The sequence below is a fragment of the Anser cygnoides genome, chromosome 2 (genome assembly GCF_040182565.1).
Source record: "Anser cygnoides isolate HZ-2024a breed goose chromosome 2, Taihu_goose_T2T_genome, whole genome shotgun sequence".
Taxonomy (NCBI): Eukaryota; Metazoa; Chordata; class Aves; order Anseriformes; family Anatidae; genus Anser; species Anser cygnoides.
The window spans coordinates 113,992,475-114,011,805 of NC_089874.1; the positions used below are offsets into that span (position 1 = coordinate 113,992,475).

Consider the following 19,331-nt stretch of genomic DNA (forward strand, 5'->3'; position numbering starts at 1 on the left):
AATGGATAGGAAATCCTCATGGGTCTCCTTCCCTTTGCCCAGGATCTCGTCCCAAGCAGCTCACGTGTGTTCATGCAGGAAGGCTGAGTTGGGCTCTCTGAGCTCTGAAACCTGCAACCCTTCTGTCGCTGCACGACAGCCTTTCATGCGGCTTGACTTGAGGAACTCGGCTTTGAAAACATCTACACTAGTATATTTTTGAGTGGAGAATTTAATAGCTAGGCTTCAAAATAGCTAGTGCTTTCAGTAATTGTTTCACTGGCACGAGACCAAGTTGTTTCACTGGCTCGAGACCAAGTTTCACAGCAAAGAAAAATGCGGTATGGATGATAGCTCAGGGCTCATTTTCCTTTGTTAACTGCCCTTTTTGGGGCTCTTAACCTGTGACATGTCCCTGTCCTGTAGTGCTGAGAGCTCTTCCCCTCTCAGCCCTGGAGGTGGCACGTGTTGAGCAGCGATACTCTGGGTAGAGCCTTCGGCAGTCCTACAAAAAGGCAGGACGGGCTGTGGTTAAAATAACAGTTCAGGTATTTGAGCACTGAGAAAAACCACCTATACGCAGACCGCAGCATATCAGTGATTCCTTGTAAGGCTTCCTGTTGATAGTTTTGTGCGCTGGTTAAACCAGTTTCTTCAGATTTGTAGGATGTGGCTTATTAAAGGAACGGGAAAATTAGGTTTCCTAGACTGCACTATCAGAGCAATCTTGTAAAATAACACAAAATAAATTTGCCCATTAAAAGACAAAGACAAGCCAACCCATCATACAAATTAGCAAATGTAGCCACTGGTGTGTGGTTTCACCCTATGAGACCTAGTGACTTTACTCGGCAGGTTTATTGGTGGTCTCTTCCATAAACTGTGAAGCAGAAGACGTCCTATCTAGCAGAAACAGGCCACCGAAATAGCAACGTGAGCCAGCTGAACAAACAACCCAGAGTGAGAATGTGACACGAACATTTCTGGAGTCATCCTATATAGCAGTAAAACAATACACCTCTCCCACTCCGTGCCATTGCTTTCTCAATTTCTCGTTAGAATATAATTCTGTGCCAAAACCAAGCAGAACCCATAAGCTATGAAAGGTCTTGCTGCCCTTTTAATTGTGGTAACGCACCCGTGCACACTCAGAGGCTGACTGTTTGAGTGTCCTCACTGTTTATGATTACTCTCAGTCAGTTTCAGATGCTCCAACGTAAACTTGGGACACTGTAGAATGATGTCTGGTACCAAGATGGCATCTGTAGTTTGTGTTCATCCTTACCTGCAGGGGAGCAAAGTCTTGCTACTCAAACATTATCAATGACATACGAGGAAATATTCAGAATATATACAGCACACATGATGTATATCACATTGCACAATTACAGTGTTTTGGTGCAACTCAATCAAACCTAGACAGAAGCTAAAGAAAACAGATGTTATTCTTCAAATCAGGCGTATTACTAACTCTGTTGAGCGCCTTGTGCTCTGTAAATTCTTGTAGTTTTGTAGTATATACCTCATTAAAGAAATTGGAAGATGAGCTTTTACAATCTCAGACAGTCGCGCGTTGTCAGAGCTCTCTTGCAAAGTAATGGTTCCTTTAAGCTGTAGCAATTAGTACAACTTTTTGGTAAAATGAGAGAAATAGAGAGTGAAAACCTTTTCATGAAGTAATTGTAAACATGTCTACATGACACAATGGCAATTGGGGCACGTAAACGCACTCTGAGTCAAACTGCTTGATATCCAAGATATCTCAATCGGAGTTGCACAGCATCGTAGGTACTGATGAAGAGCTGAAATCCAGAAAAATGCTTTTCTCTCATAAACAATAATTCTGTTTTCCTGAAGAGCAGCCAGCTTCCTCCACACTTTCTTCTCCAAAGCATGCTTTATGACAAGTGTCCGGATTTTCTGGTCCAGCAAACCATAGTCAGCCCTCAGAATATTTTTGTTTCCACACTTATTCTCTAATCTCTGAATAAAATGCTGTTTTATCCCTCTGTAATCAGCTTCTGACCACTGCCATCCCTGGGTCTCTTCCAGGCCGGCTCCTAAGTCTGTTTTGCACCAGCCTCCCTCCAGTAGCTCTGCAAGTGGAGGTTTTGTGGCAACCTGGCTCTGGAGGCCCTTGCAAGGAGAGGCCGTGCACTCATCTCCCACTCTGCCTTGAAGATCTTTATGTAGTTGGGGCCCCCTGTTTCATGGAAACAAGGGCAATGTTTGATTCCCAAGGGAAAGAAATCTGAAAAAAATAGAGGCTGGGCTGATGCTTTCTGTTTTCTTTCTGATCTGATTCCTTCTGATACACGCAGCTAGTTTTCTCCGGTGACTTCCCATTGATACTTCCACTTGAAGACACAGAAAGCACCAGTTTGTTTTTCTTCAAGAGGGTTTTTTTTAGGGAGTTGTAGGGCATCAGTGGAAGAGCTGTATTTCCAGAAGCAGCCAGAGAGAATGGGGGATATGCCTGATGGGTGCTGTGGTTCTCTGAATTCCAAGATGCTTTCTGATGTCAACCTTGAAATGTGTGCCAAGTTGCATACATCAGCAAACGAGGCTTTCAGTGAACAAACGAGTTGTTGTGAGTAGCAACTATTCAGCAATAAACAGTGGCAAGCACAAAATTAATCATATGCCAGGTTTTTTTGCTTGTGGCCTGCCTTTCTCAAATGTGACAAAATTATTCTCCCTGCTTTACAACTTACTGCAGCACCATGAGACCATCTTATCAGATGTGAGATACTTGCCATAGGTAAGGGCTGTTATGGAACTCAGATCGTACTGTATCTGCTGCAGGAGAGTTTCCTAATGTTGTACACATGTTTATTATTAGAAACCCACCGCTATTAAAGGGTAAATACCGCTTTGCTTTGAAATGTACTTTTAAGGAAGAAAATAGAATCGCTATAATAGAATGATCCAGGAAAAGGAAAATTGATCATTCTGCATTTTTCCAAGGAGACAATACTTGCATGCAGCAGCTCTCTGGGGAACCTAAGCCTTTTCCAAAGCTGGTCCCATAAGTAAACAATGCTTTAAAAAAATGTAAAGGGTATAAGATTTAGAGATGTATATGGTGATTTTCAGACAACAAAGAACAAAATAGGTTGCTAGGGTTTGTCATCTAACTTTGACCAGTATAGGACAAAGGATGAAAAATGTGGGTGAAATCCCCTCACCACAGAGATCTGTGGCAGACAACATCAGGAAAATCGGTGCTGAAGAGCAGAGCAAGGAAGTGAAATTGCCCCGACAACCAACCTAGCAATAGGTCCTAGCACTCTGGACCACAGGTGGAGACTTTCAGTAAGGTGAAACACAGGTAAATCATATCACTAATCAGGTTAGAAGGGTATGAATTACCATCACCATAGCTTAGAGGAATTTGAGGGGATGTAGTCTGTTGGCCAGTTTTAGGGGAAAGAAGGGTCTTTTTCAGTGTATGTTGTACAAATGTACAACTGTTGGGGTCCTGAAGCTAATGAGGAAAGATGGTATATTTATAAATAATCACGCATTTATTGCTAGTGTATATCTTACATTTTGATCAAGTTCCTCTTGGCTTCTTGCCCATCTGCGTGTCCTAAAACTTGAATTTATGCTGCTGTTGGAAGTCCGTGTAGTTTTATGGAAAGTGGGTCTTGACCTCAAGGTAGTTCTGATGTTACTTGATGATATGTCCGAGGTTGATGGCGAAAGGTTATAGTGCAGATGTAAAACAGACAGGTTGCTTTAAGGTATTCAATTTAATGCCACTCGGTGACTTACTGCAGATGACGCAGAGATTTGGAGACTGGTTGAAAACACAAGGCGTTTGCTGGTAGAGCGGCCTGTATTCTGAGATAAGCTCTGTGCAGGCAAATCATACTTGCATGTAGCCAAATGTTGAGCTACCTGCCTGTAATGAATGAAGGCAAGCCACCTTTACAGGAGGAGGGATCCAGTCCTGACAGTTAATAACTGAGACAGACATTGTGCTGGAGGAGAAGGGGTGAGGAGCTACGTGATCAGTCATGCCCGAGTGTCAGTGCAACATCATAACCAAGAGGGTGGTATGATTACCGAGCACAGAGGCTGGTGAGTGTCTTCCAGGTTAGACACTGATCTTAAAGGTAAGACTGAAGCTTACATGACATTAACATCTGCCGTCTGTGCAGCTGCTGAGTCCAGTGGTAATGCCCAGAGGCCAAGGAGGATGATGGGGAAGAGTTGGAGAAGACTCAAGGAAACTTGGAAAATGGTGGAAGGATCTGAAAGCTTGTCGTAATAGCAGAGTTTGACTTCATTCATGAAACAGTCAATTCCAGGAACAGAAAGCTGAAAATCAGTGGAGTCTTTTGGTTTAGCAGAGGGAGGTCATGACAAGTAGCAGCAAATTTTTGCCCAATAAATGCAGCCTCAAAGTCAGCCACGGAGTTGTGGGGTGCATCACAGTTGATTGGTGGTTGGTGTGTATCACCTGGGATGCTGTTGGATTTGTTAGCTTCCTTTCAGGCAACTTGGTGAGGTATCAGAACAGCTCCTTGATGCTCCTGGTGGACTCTCTCTCACTAAGACTTTTAGAAAAACATCAGTTCTGGATTCCAGGTGAAATGTACTCAATATGTTCTTCTTGGAAAGCCTGTACAGGGGATGGGCTGTACTGTATATTTACTGTATAGGGCACAGACTTCAGCATTCCTGTAAAGATTCAGTTAAGCGATACCTTACCGTGAAATATGAAAGAAGGAGGAAAAATTGTCAGCGATGGAATTTTTGTGATGATTAATTCCTCAACAATGACATCTGTTGCTTTGCTTATTGTGGTGGGATTTTTAAATTTTAGTCTTTGATTTCTTTTATTTTCTTTTATATTTTAGAATAGTCCTTATCAGCAGCAGAAGATCCTTCTGTAGCATATTTTCAGTGCTGCCATATCGAGACTGTACCCAAGTCGGGTATGTATATTTATACACATACTATGTAGTCTTTCTGGGCCTGCATGTAGAACTGGGTGCGGACAACAGAATGACAGAGGCTAATGCTTTTAAATATCTGCACTGAGAAGAGAAGAGAGAAATGCATTTAGAAATGTTTGCATTGTGGGTCGTTACCAGGTTAAAACTACGATTCTCACTTCCCAGTTTGTTTATTTATATGTGTTGTGGTATCTTTGGTTATTAAACTGGAGAAAACTATCCTCCTGAATTCCACATTCTTGAAAAATATATACAGCCTATATTGTTTCTTCTGCCTTCACTCGTCTTTGACGAAACACGTATTTTAGACAGCACAACTTTTATTTTATAAGCAGTCCTAGCTTTCTGATTCTCCCACATGACTATGGTGTTACTGTATCTAGACTTCCATTACTACAGAGAAATAATTGAATCTAAACATAATAGCTTTTCATTGTACTTGTAGACAGTGGTCAGATCATTCAGTTAGCGAAAAGAGAGTTGTGGTAATGCTGACAGATTGTTTTGGCACTGATGCCATACAGATTCTTAGCAGTTGTGAGCAACTTCCATGGAGCTGACTTACATCCCTGAAAGTGCTGAGCCACTAGACCTCAGGTAGATATCTGGATTTGAAGCAGTTCTCCAAAGACTGAGAAAGCTTTTTGCTTTTGCAGTGAAACTGCAGAAGTGGAGGAGACTGGGTTTAGCTAGGAAATGTCATCTCGCAGTCTCTGGGGCACGACCTGCTAAAGGCAGTGCTGGCTGCAGCTCTGTGCCTCTGGGGCAGAGGTTTAAAACGTGGCCGCCTGCCAGCGAGCTGAGAGTTGCCTGTAGTTGGCGATGGCTCGGTGCCTGCAGGGCACAAATCTGGGGGAAATATTCAGATGATGCAGGGAGGTGTTTTTTGAAAGACCCGCAAAGTACCTAGAATCAAATTCATCCAGTGCACAAAGGGTGAATTTGGCTCATATTTTTCTGCCACCTATTTAATTCTGGAGAGTTATTCGCCACAAGCTGCTCATGCCTCAGTAATTCAAAACAAAGGGAGATTATTTTTAATGCAGAAAGGAAAGGAGGTACCTGTGTAGGAAAGTTGACTTGCTCTCCTGTGTCTTACAGTAAAATTTTTCCCATAATTAAGCAGGGATGACACATCAGGCAAATCCTTGACAGACTGGCAGCTTTGTTCAGTCTTCTTTGGTGCACTGTCATTCATTTATGGTCATTGCCCTGTGGAAATTGCCTCTTTATTGAAAATTGAATATATTTTGAAATGCTGATGACTGGTTATATCTTCTAAATTACAGCAGTAATGAACCCAGCTCCATGTATAAATATTATTTCAATATGTAATGTCTTGTACCGTGCTTGCGCAGCAAGAAGGGATTGGGATGAGTAGATAGAAAGTGCCAGTACACAGCAATCCAGCCCTTTTCCGTCTGTTAAAAAGCCAAAATTAAAAAAAAAAAGAAAAAAAGCCCTCTTTCTTTCTTCCAAAGCATCAGAGGAAGCGAGAAACAATTAAATGGTACCTCCTTCCAGGAACAGCTGGTGCAAAGAACAGATGAGGCAGTATATCAGGAACTGTAGCCACTCTGTTCAGGCTGCACAGTAGCTGCTGACTGCTTTGCACATTTTGGATGTGTGGTAGGAGGGGGGAGAGACATGGGTACCTTTCTGAAGCTTTGTACTGACAGCATCCTTTAGCTTTGCTTTCTGTGTGTCCCTGGATCACTGGTGCAGCTGTTTTGACTGGTTTACGGTCTGTAAGCATTAATGAATGGTTATGGGGAAGAAACAGGTAATTCCGGGGAACTTCGGATGTGTCCTCAAATAAAACAGAGTGGATGGAGTAAGCCCTGGCAGGAGCGGGAGAGCGGGGTGGACATGGAGGGGACACTACTTGATGTGACAGGAGCACAGGGCAGAGCTGCTGCTGCTTCTCCACCTCTGCTCTGACTTGCAGGCTCTGCGGCCAGCGAGGAAATCTCCAGGCACAGCTGTGCCCTGGGGAGGCTGCCAGCCCCAGCTATATTGTAGGCAGCAGAGAAGAGTTCTCCTGTACCGATGCTGGCAGCTGAACCGCTCCAATAGATCTGTTATAAAAACCTGCCTGAAAGGCAGTTCCTGCCGACACAGCTAAATTCTGCGTACTTGGCCAGGATGGATGGGGCATAACGACCCCTTACCAGCCATGTGCAGGAAATACGCTATAGATCTTCTCCATCTTCCATGCTCATTCAAGCTACGATAGCAAGAATCCTCCCCAAGCTATGTTCTTAAATTGCTGTACAAATACAAATGTGTGTCTGGGGGGATGTGGAAGGGAAGGCTGCAGAAACACAAGAGGGTGAAATTTGAGCGGTACCTTGGAAAATCTTTCCCAAATCGCCTTCCCTTGCAGGCAGACAGCAGCAGGCTCACCGGAGCATGGCTCACAGCAGGAGTTTGAAGGGAAGCATATTCCACAGCAGTGCAGAGGTTGCTGGTGATGGATGGTGGTTCTTGTTACCTGCTGTTTCAGAAGGCACATCGGGTTGCACGTGCTGGGGCTGAGAGGGGAGGGCACCACGTGCCAGGGAAATTATTTGCTCTACTTCTCTCTGTTTTGTTGAAGAGAAGCAAAAAGTATACAGAGTGATGTGTTGAGGAGAAAAAATGTCATGAACAGTAGTTATCACTGGAATTTTGTGTCCTCAGAATTTTGTCCATACCTTTTATTTGGTGGAAAACTAATGGTCTAGCTTACAGTGTTTTTGTGCAAGAGGAAGGGGAGAATTACCACCTAGATTCATTCACAAAGGTTTCGAGATGCGTTCCTGCTGCTGAAATCACTGAGAGGCAGGTACTTTTGTGGATCTGGGCCGTAATTTCTCCTCTTCGCGTCTGGTTACGGTGAGGTTGCCCACATCTTTGCAGGTGGCATGGTGGCAGGCACAGCTTCACCAGTTTCCATGGCCAAGAGCAGGACAATGGATGGGACCAGAGCGTGCTTTTCTTCCCTCATCTAGAGCACCAGCGCAGCTGCAAGAGCAGGCATAGCCAGGTGAAAGCAACGTTAGGAAGGCTGTACAGCATGTCAGGAGCTGAAAGAAGCAGGATTCTTGCCTGTTGCCTTACCTTGGCCTCTGAAGTCCTAAGTTAGCAGACCCTATGCACTGCTTAGTGGTAGCTAAGGGCAGCGATGAGAGAGCTGCCCCATACTGGGAGCACTGTGATAGTTTTATTGCCTTTCTTATTAAATTAACACACACACACACACACACACACAAACTCTCATTATCATTACAGGCCAGTCTGCAGAGGCATGTATTATCAGCAGCGCTGGTAATACTGGCTGAATGCTTGCCTTTGATGATGCTTTTATGAAATTTGAAATCATTGTGTGGTTCACAGGTTAGTGGTACGGCAATTCTAGAGCTGCTAGTAGTGCTGCAGAATCACTTTGGCAGCTGATACTCTTTTGCAGTGTACTGGAGATCTTCCCAGCTAAAGGGTATTCGCAGTCTGGGTTTTTCTGCTGAGCAAAATCTTGCTCACCTGTGAAACATGCCCACACATGGGTTTTGCAGTAACGTTTACAAACAAAACTCCAGTTCTCCATTGCTTACGTGCTCTTGGAGCTTCTTTAGGCACCACTTCTCCTTTGGCTTCCAAGGAGACAGCACAGTTCTGGCAATCCTCATGGACGTTGCTGGAGGTGCTCCATGTGGCCTGCAGGACTCAGTGGCAGTCCGAGAGCAATCCAGTTCTCATTCATACTCTAAAATGCCTGAGCGTTTTCAAAAAAAAGGAAATGACAATGTATGGCTGTCATTGTTAACGGTGTTACAAAGGAGGAGAAAGGTACCATATTGTTCTTCCTCCAGGAGAAAAAGGTAATGAAGGTAGTTGTTTTTATAATTCTGTTGCTTTAATGTTTTTTTCTTTGGCACACGTCCTTATGGCTCACAATTTAAAAACATGTTTTGAAAAGGGGCTTTTTAGGCTAGATTTTGTTAATAACAAAAACTAAGCTTTTTTTTTTTTTTTTGCATTCACAGATTATAATCATCCCTATCATAGTATTTTATTTTCTAATGTTGCTAGAGCCTTTTAAGAGCTTCCAAGTTTCTGTAAAGCTCTGCCCAGAAGATGAGTGGAAAGGAGCCGGGGAAGGAGGAGAGCTGGAGGTGTCAGAGAGATTTGGCACTGCAGCATGGCTGGTTTTACATTCAGTTATCAGCCATGGGGTCAAAATGGCTGACTGTCACTGAGGCTGGAGGCAATGAGCTAACATACAAAAATTCCAGAGCATCAGATAGTGTGTGTCACAAAAACAGCCAATTCACCTCATGTTTTATTCTTCATGGCATTGAATTCATTAAGGGGTTAGACACTTATCCTGCAGAGAGTATAGCTGCTGAATATTGCTCTTTGGTAGGAGAATTATAAGAATTATTAAGTCAGATATAAGAATTTATCTGGCTAAACCTGCCTCCAGTTAAGGAAAATAATACAGTATCAGTAATCAAATGGATTGGAGCACGGAAAATCAATCATTCTTCTGAAGTAAAGCATTAAGTCACTAGATAAAAAGAATTTGTGTCCTTCTCAGCAATGCTGCAAACCAGTTTCATCCAGTTTCTAAAGAGAAATCATCACTGAATTTAACTTTGCCCGTTGAAGTCCTGACAAGAACACTAATGAGTTCAATGATACGACGAGCAAGAAGTTTTCAATGCCATCATCCCAAATAACGTGTAGCTGCAGCGATCAATGAGCCCAGAGGCCAGGCATTCCCAAAGGGTTTCATTATCCAAATTCTGAAATCTTTGTTTGTCCTCGGTGTTTAAACTGGGTAAGAAAGCCGTATGCAAAATGAGGCAAAAAGGAGCATCTAGATGAGTTTGTCTCACACACTGCATCCCTGCAGCCAGTGTAGGAAACGGGAATATTTACAGGAGAAATGAGAGCTTCTAAATTGCCATAAGTATGGTAGAGATAAGCGCATAGCAAAGCAGGTTACTCTGTTATATCCTTCAGATTTGGCACCAGGTTCCTTGCTGTTCTTCCCCTACCCGATTTTTGTATGCGAGACAGTTTGATCAAGTTGTCAATCTCTAGTGTATTTCCTGAACGTTTATCAGTCTGTAGATTTGGGAAACAGTAACTATCTATTATTAGCATATGATAGGGAAGCTGAAATATCCTTGCTTTCCCTCACTGTTGCCCATTTTCCTTGCTTATCCCAAATTGAACAAAACCAAGTGCATATTAGCTTTACAGAAAGACACAGAAATCTGTTTTTTTTTTTTTCCTACACAGCATGACGCTTTTAAACTAATCATCTCACAGGTGAATTTTATAGATCCACCATTAGCTCATTTTTATGAGGTTTCCTGTTCCCTTAGATTGAAATTAAGTGATAAATCCCAAAAGCTAATAGGCTTAAGGTTTGAACTTTTATTCCGTGTTGGGCAAAACATCAAGACGAGCTGACACGCTGACACCTGAATATGTCTGGGGAGATTAAAAGGATGCTGGCCCATTAGAGCAATCTTTCCACGAGCTTCTCCACCTCCATTCTCAGTAAATTGCAGCTTGAGATGTTGTTCTAGCAACACTAATGGCAATTAGGATCTGAAAACTCACAGTCAATTAAAGCCAGCAGTCTCAGTCAGTAGGAGCTCTGCTGTAGAACTGGCTGGCAGCACATCTTTTCCAAAGTTGTCATTGTCCTCATCCCTAAAAACAGAGACCATAAGTAGAAATTATGTACAGTGAGGGATAAGAGCAGTATTTTTTTGACGTCTCATGAACTGCCTTTGTTTTTGGAATAAATCTGGGCAGTCAGGAATCACTAAGCATAAAATACAAACACAAAAAGGTTACATCTCTAAATAACACATATCAGATTCCGTTTGCCATAAGTAGAAGGCTTTTTCATGCATCTAGAAATCTGTTTAATATTTAATGGACTCCTAAATTATTCACGAGTCAAAGTGTTCAACTGTTGCTGTCATTTAAAGAGCAAGCGCCCAGCAGGACTCTTGCATGGGTCTTTATAGATCACGTCAAAGCACAGTGTCTGGCTCATTAAAGAGATGTTATATTCATGAAAGAGCAGGTAATACAGTTTATATTCAGTTATATATATAGTGCAGTTTATATTCAGTTTATGTTCTGTTAATCCTTGCCTGACACACAGGCTGAGAATTCCTGTTTTGATTCTTATTTACCTGTTTGGTAAAACTTTCCACCATCCCACAACAACTTTGGATTCACAAGTCACCCAGTACCGTTCCAGGAAAATCTGCGAAGTGTATGAGGTGGAGAAACTAACTTTCTTTTTCTTCCTCAGTTCTGAGTGTAGTTTCCAATACCACTCTTCAGCACGCTTTCTGGAAATGGTATGCACAAATAGAGCATGGACATTTATGTAAATCAGAGTAACTCCCCTAATGTTATCAAGAACTGGGATCAAGTTTTTTGCCTCCTGCAGAAAAGGCATCCTGATCTTGTGATTTCCTTAAACTTTCCCTGCTCAAATAAAGCAAAGGTAGCAAAATTACATTCCTGTGATTTATTTTAGCTTTTCAGTGTCTGCTGGAATTGCTGGAAAATTTTGTTAAAAAGCAATTTCGGAAAACAAAACACAGGAAAATCAAAAACGAGGAAGAGGAGGAAGGAAGTTCTCTTCACTTAAAAGCCTATTTGGCAAGGGCCATCTTTCCTGCTCTGAATTTTGTAAACAGCTTTTACTACTGCATATTGGTTTGTGCAGTTCCTCGGTGCCATTGGGTAACGTAAATAACTTAAGCACAGGGAAAGCTTGATTTTCTTTCAAGTTCCTATGCTACACACGTGTACAGGGCCTGTTGACCATGGTGCCGCACAAGGGCTCGTATCCCGAAGAACTTGGTGGCAGTGGTTTGCTGCGCTTAACGTGTTGGCTGTCCCAAAACGACTGTCCCAACCGTTCCCCAGGCACAGCTCACAAATTTTTGCGGAGAGCAAATGTGAGGCATATCCCACTGTTTCCTAGCTGGTTTGGGAATTTTGGGGGTTTGGTGAGGAAGAAGCTGTGCTGGGGCTCCTCCAGAAGCAGGGTCGCAGCCCCTGGGCTTGTCCCAGGTGGGGGAGCTGCCCCAGCATCCCTGGGACAGAGCTCTGTAGCTTGTTGTTACCAGCAGTTCCCCACAAGAGAAAACTTAACCTGCCTTAATTTACAATCCAGAAAGGATTTACTATTATTTTATTTAGCTGGCTCAACCACAGGTGTCCAGCATGAGATTTGCTGAGGCATTCGTGAACTTTGCTGTAGTAGGAGTGGGATGAAAAATCAGTGCTCTCCCTGCAAAAAATAGACTAGCTTGCTGTTGGTCTTAGTGACAGGGACTCAAAAAGGATAAGCTACACTCACCTAGGAATCTCATATCAAGTGTTTAACAATGTCTTCTATCAGCGGGGAGAGGATGTGTATAAGCTGGGATGATCCTTTTCATTTGAACATTGATAAGAAACTGTGTGCTGGTTTGTGCTGATTTTCCTCAAGAGAGTGAGTTAAATTCTCAGTTTTATGGACAAGTTTCTCCCCAAACAGTAATGTTTTGTTACTGTTTTACAACACAAGCAATATATACTACCTACAAATATAAGGATGTATGTAAAGGAAGAGAGGACTTCTGAGTAGCCTTTGCGAAACACTTAGAATGAGGGAGAATAGCTGCAGTGTTGCTTACGGGGTCCTGAAGGTAGAGGTTTCTTTTAAAAACAGAAGAAAGATGGGAAAAATTGGGGGATTAGTCTTGATGGATCTCCAGCTAATGGGCAGGAATCATTCCCGTGCGTGCTTACGCTTGGAGCTGACCCTGATCTCTGCTCCCAAAGAACTGATTTCTTCTACGTCCCCAGAGCCACTCTGGTTTTGAAAAGCTGCTGAGCTGACTCTTTAAACGATGCCAGATTTTCGCTGAATGAATTAACAAAGCTATCTAGCCTTCTCTGTTAATTGCATGGAGAAGTGTCTCCGTGACTTGTTTTCAAAGCTGTAATGGCATTATTTCTTCCTCTGTCCTTGAGGAAGTGAACTAAATTATCCTGGTATTGATAAAGATAATACAGATTTTTGTTTTGATTTGGGGGCTTCCTCAAGTCGTGTGTTCATTTCCTAGATAAGACCTACTGAAATGGTTACTGTTTAGCATTTGTCTCTAGATGAAATAGTTCCTTTCAGCATGTTGTGTGCAAGAACGGGGAGGCTAATCCGATGCCTCTGACAGAAGGTTATTTTTACCTTATTATTTGTGCAGCTTCTCAGTAATATAATATCAGGAAACAGAATGATGATATGACACTGTGCAAAGTGAACCCCAGTCCAGAAATCAAGAGGGCTTTGGATGAAAACCTTGATACAGTGTTTTTGTTTGCCATAGAGGTATGTTTTCCAGCAGATAGATGTGTTGGATTTTTCTAGGAACAAGGTACACGATTTATTGGGTACTCACTGATTGCCAGTTTTCAGAGAAATAAAATGAGTGACAAGATTTGAAGTGAAGACAAGGAAACAGGGTTTGCAAAGAGAAAGCAGGAACTAGCCCAGTCCAGCAGTCAGGTGAAGAGCCTGCAGGGCTTCTCCAAGCCTCATGTCAGCATCTCTCCCACAGGTTTTTAAGCATGTACTTGGACCTTAGCAGAAATGAGCTGGGAAAACACCACAGGATAAATATTCTGGAATTGCATACAGTAGCCATTTGTGGAGCACAAATTTGCTCATCATCTCTTTTATCTTCACTCACATTCGTGATGCTAAAGCATGGGATACAGACTGATTGTCTCAGGCACGTTTTTTACCTTTACGTGTGAAATGATGAATGGATCGGTCCTCCTAAGGCCCAAGTTTCTATCCTGAAGTGAGAGGGAGAGCTGGATTTCTCCTGAAGGCCTCCAGGAGCCAGTTCACTGAGCTTTGGACACCCTCCCGGTCTTGGAGGTGCAGAAATTCCTCCCAGAGGCTTTCATGGGCAATTCATTCTCTGCATGACAGCATGGAGGCACTTGGGCACGTATTTTAGGGGCATCAGTTTATTAGATATGCTGGATTATTGGGTCTCACCCGAAGCTTACACAACTCCCAGGTCCCTCCCAGTGCCGAGCTCTGTCAGGTGCCCTCAGTGATGAGGAACCAAGTTTTGCACCATAGGTGGAATACGAGGCACAACCAGGAACAAAGTGGGCTTTTTGCTGTAACCAGTAGCTATAATGTATTTTAGACAACACAGTCCTGTCCGTAGGAAAGGTTGTCTCCTCTGTACTTTGCACTGGTAGATTTAGGATTAATGCTGCTTCCATTGTGTGGTGGAAAGTAAATAAGATGTGCTTATGAAGAGCTGTCTCTGCTCTGGTTTCTGTTCCCCAGGGATATGAAGTTGGATGGTGGACGCCAGTGCCATTCTACTGGAGTGTGTCTAAAAGAGATCATTGGTCTTGAAGGTGTGGAGCTCGGAGCAGATGGGAAGGTGGGGATGCTTCACTTCCTACGCCGTTAGATTCTCTGTAGTTAGGGAAAAATATGGCATACCTAGTAACAAGCACAAATATTTAAATAAATTACAATATTCAGCATAATACAATAGTTAAAGCACAGTATGTATGAGCTGTAAAGAAGATGAGCAGAAATTCAAGGGGACCATCCTAGCTGTCAATGCAAACAACTCAGTTTCCTTGAAGAAATCTGCCTCTGGCAACATCTGAGTCTGTGGAGCATTACTAAATCAGTGCTCCCCTGGCTCTAGCAGGAGGTATCAGCACAGAGCGTATTGTCAGAGGCAAAAATAATTTCTGGTGATAGTTGTAAGCTGTAATTCTGCTTGCTTTCAAATTTATTTAATAAAAGAAATCTCACTTACCATTGCATTTGTCCAAAAGAGCAAGAGGACATTAGTATGAACCTGATGAGCACGTCAAAATTCAAGAGTGCATTCATTTGAAATGGAATAAGCAATTATGATTTTTTGGGGAAAGCGATCCATTTTAAACAAATCTGTAGAGAAGAGATTATTTTAATCACATATGAAAACATTTTTTTTTTCTGAAAACCTGATTTACATTTTGTCATTCCATTTATCCAGTCTGCTGTCATTTCTGGATTTAAAGGCTTAAATAAAGGTCAGTGCTGCTGCACACAGTGTGCTCACCTAACCAAGTGACAGTCCAGACCCCAGACTGTAAATTCTTTAGGACAACCTGTCTGCTTATAAATAAATTAAAGCTCACGTGTTTTATTTGATACCTGTTCTGACCTGCTCATAAACCAGTCTGGAGCCTGAGACTCATTTTTTTCTTCATAATACTGTTATTTTTGGAAAATAAACCTAGGAGAAGTAAGACGTAGTCTATTTCTGGCCAAGCATGCAAACAGAGAATTGGTTCATTCTGCAAATAATTTTGTCACATGTTATTCATTCACACTGAGTCCATGCTGGCAGGTAGTGAATGATCTCCCATAACCATTACCAGTAACTTAAGACACCAACAAGACTTTGCCAGATCAAATCCTAAAGGACAAAAATACCACAGAAAGTGCTTAAGTTAAGCGGTGTTCAGGTGATTTGCCTGTGGCTGATCTGTGCTGAGGGACCCATACACAAGAATGCCATTTCAGTAAAGAAACAGCTGAAATCTGCTACAGGGAAGGCCCACTGAAAAACCTGACGTATTTTTAAATCTGACCCTTGAGTAGGATTTTGTAAATCCCGTGTATTAGAGCTCGCGTGTGTGTTTGTAGTTTTGTTTTGCCGAAGAATTAATGCATTTGCAAAAGCTTTTTTGTGTGGATAAAGTGACTACACTGAAGCAAATGTAGGTGACTAGTGTTTATTCATCTGTGCCTAACTATGAAATCCAGAAAATCCCCTGCTAATTTGGTTTCCCCTGCTTCAAACTGGGATGCCCCGAAGGGATCCTGCTGTGGCTGAGCTGACTGATAGTAACTCTCTGTCCATTCTGACTTTCTTTTTAGACGGTTTCATACACACAGTTCCTATTTCCAACCAATGCTCTGGGAACTCGGAGGAACACAATAGACTCCACCTCATCCTTCTCCCAATTTCGCAATGCAAGCCATCGTAGCCTTTCTCTGGCAAGAGCTAACAGCACCCAGGGGAGCATTGATGCAGGTAACTTACCAAGAAGCTTGTTTTAATAGCCTTGCATACCCTGGCAATAGGTGACTATTATCACAGAATCACAGAATTGCAGGGGTTGGAAGGGACCTCAAGAGACCATCAGGTCCAACCCCCCTGCCAAAGCAGGTTCCCTAGAGCAAATTGGACAGGTAGGCGTCCAATTACGAAGACTTTTTGGTGGAGACACACCATGTTTTAACCCCTTGTATGCTTAAATTAAGCAAAATGTAGTCTCTTGGGGTAGGTAACACAGAACTTGGAGTGCCCTTTTCCACGCTTGTTCCCTGTTTGTTCAGCAAGGCTGGCTTACAGATCATGGAAAGTTGAGTAAACACAATCGCCGGTCCCTTGTCATATTGCCAGCCGCTGATCCCGCTCAGCATGCCTCCTTGTGTAACTGGCATTGTTTGTTCCTCCCACATAAGGCTCATCATGACTGCTGTTTGCTGTGGAAAATACACAATGGCAACACGATAGTCAAAAGCTGAAGGTGTAAATCGTACTCATGACCTTTATTAGGCTGGAAGGGGCCGTGTTTACAAAACTGGGCACAAAACGTACGCCAAAACACTATATGCTTAAGATACTTTGGCGTGTTAAATGAAACAAATCAAAACATCTGCATAAACAGATGAGAGCTCGTTTCTGGGAATAAAAGTCAACAAAACTTCCCCACTCACTTTCCTCTCACCTGAACATGGCAGGGTATGCGGGACCACATTTGTTTGGCAGACTTTTGGACTGTGGCTTCATTTTGGGGTTTCATAGAATTGTGCACTTCTCTAAGTCCTAAGTTCATATCTACCAGGTAATTCGTAAGCTTTAGGTCCTCTGTGTCTTTGCAAGTTCTACTATTACTGAAGTACCGAGTGACATATACAAAATTTTTTGACTCTTTTCAAACAGCCAGCACAAAGATCATTTTGTGCATTACCACTGAACTTGTTTGCCACTTAACGTTTACAGATTTCTTGATGTAATTAAGAAATGTTATTTTTACCATTGTTTTATAGGCAGTGACCTGGGAGACTATGTTGAATATGACCCCAATCTTTTAGATGATCCCCAGTGGCCGTGTGGCAAACATAAGCGGGTTTTAATATTTCCTTCGTATATGGTAAGTGATACTCAAAACTAGGTGTAGCACAGATAAATGTTAGTAACAATATTTAGAAAGTTGAGGTTGTATTTGGCTGCATTTTAAGAAGATTATTATTATTTTTAATCTACTAATACCAGCTGTTTGGAATGCTTTGTTCTAAATGACAGTTACTTACTGGGACATGTAAAAACAAACTTGTGGAGGTATTACAAAAGTAACTGCTTTTATTACTGCTGTATTTCATAAATGTTTTAGATGAAAGGCTTGTTTGAACAATGCACTCATTCTCTCTCGTTCAGAGGAAAATTTATACTTCCTCTAATTGGCATCTATTACAAAATAGGAGAATGCCCATTAGGGTTTTTCTGAAGTCATGAAACTGTATTTTGTTTTGATACTTATCGTCTACTCATTGGAGTAGAACCTCGGTGTCTCGTAGAGCCTTTGTTTCCCAGATATTTATTTCATCATGGGATAGTCCTTCCTTTAATTGCAGCAATTATGAGCAGAACCTGTATGTTTTTCGCCATATCCAAAGCTGTAATGCAACAGACTCATAACAGTTCCTTGATCTCAGCTCTAACTCAGTATTTACTCTGGTGAGAGACTTCTGTAGCCTTTCTGCAGTTGCACCAAGCCCGTAGGATTTGGTGTGCTATTTTGGCAGAAATGTAGCAAGACGCAGTGCAGTTGTATGCGTGTGAGCACATATCTATCTGAATTAGACATCCAAAGCAGTAGTATACCGTGGTGGAAAGCTAACTCTTTTCTTTTTTTCAAAGTGGTGACTTCCTATTACTCACTCTTTTCTATATATAAATAGGATAGGATTTGAAGTCTGAAGTGTCATTCACGTCCCCACTTAACTTGGAGCAGAGATACTACTTAGGAAACTACTAATGTATATAAAGGTACAGTCATTGCAGGTTCTCCTCTGCCCCCCAGCCTGGTCTTTATTTGATAATAGTATTGCTAGGTGCTCCTTCTTCAATAGAAATGTATTTTACTTGTGTCACTTAAATTGAAGCCGATCTCCTTGTTGGCAAGAGTGCTCTGCCTGTTGCATAGAAAGGCTTAATTGAGCTCTGAGGCTGTGTTTGGGTTAAATTTTCAAGTGAAAAGTTTTAGTATGTCCTCTGCTTACTTTCAGCCAGTTTTACTTTTAGGGTTGGCAAGTTATTTTTGGCTGGCAACCCACAAAGTGTCAACCCTTTATGGCAGCCATGTCTGGGTAGGAAAATATTTGTTAGGTTTTGATACGGTTATTGTCATGGACAGGGAGCTGTCTTCCTTCAAACAGAAACTCGTCGTTAACTGGCATCCAAAATGAACATAGTTTTAGCAATCGTGGTTGTGTCTCCAACCTTCTTCAGGGTGGAAGTATGCTCCAAACAGTCTGAGTCCTCTAACATCACCCAAAGTCATTGATGCTTGGCGTTGAGGTGGACGTGGTCAGGTGAGTCAAAATGAGAGAGCCAGGAGAGCTTCCTGCAGGGGAGCTTTCTGCCCAGGAGCGGGTGTGTGCTGCCCTCCTTTTCCGTACACTGGTTAACCACAACATTTTGAGGCCCACGTTTGTGCTTTTATTGCAGTAAGCTGCCTGGGCTTTCCCCTGTGATAGAGGTACGACTAGATACATTCAAGGCGAAAAACGGACTTGAAGGCTAATCATTAAAATCAATGGCATTGTTTGCTCCTTCTCGGAAAGAAGGCACTAATCTGAGAAAGGACCGAAGGAAATTAAGTGCTGTGTTCCGTTTGGTGGTGGGAATAGCTGGCATGTGCCAAGAGCGCTCTTGTCCAAGGTCCAAGATTTCGCCGTGACGCAACACAGGAGCTGCGCAGCTTGACGGGGAACCAAGGAGTGGGTGTTTGTTCTTCAGCGCTCGGCTGAGGGATTTCACAAGCGGCTGGTGCTTCCTTCAGCCGAGAGAAGGGAGGAAAGGTCGCGCCAGAGCGTCCCGGGAGCTTGCAGGTTTAAACAGGGTTTTGCAATTTGGGCTGCGAGTAAGGAGGGCTTATGCATTGAGCTGGTTGATAGAGGGCCATACTGCCTACGCAGAAGACTTCACTTGCATCCATCTTCCTAGACTCAGCTGGAGTTCCCCCTTCCTGCGGTTCACATCAGTGTGA

The 19,331-nt window shown here is 42.6% G+C and overlaps 1 protein-coding gene across 2 annotated transcripts in view; it reads left to right on the forward strand.

Moving 5' to 3' along the window:
- Positions 1–19,331, forward strand: part of CABLES1 (Cdk5 and Abl enzyme substrate 1) — a 66,186-nt gene that overhangs the window by 35,794 nt on the left and 11,061 nt on the right. Inside the window, exons 4-7 of one of the 2 annotated variants that reach the window (XM_066992858.1) lie at positions 4,848–4,925; positions 14,329–14,428; positions 15,931–16,087; positions 17,110–17,213. In XM_066992858.1, coding sequence (XP_066848959.1) covers positions 4,848–4,925; positions 14,329–14,428; positions 15,931–16,087; positions 17,110–17,213 — 439 coding nt within the window. The remainder of the gene's footprint in view (positions 1–4,847; positions 4,926–14,328; positions 14,429–15,930; positions 16,088–17,109; positions 17,214–19,331) is intronic. The other variant, XM_066992859.1, reaches the window with a different exon arrangement.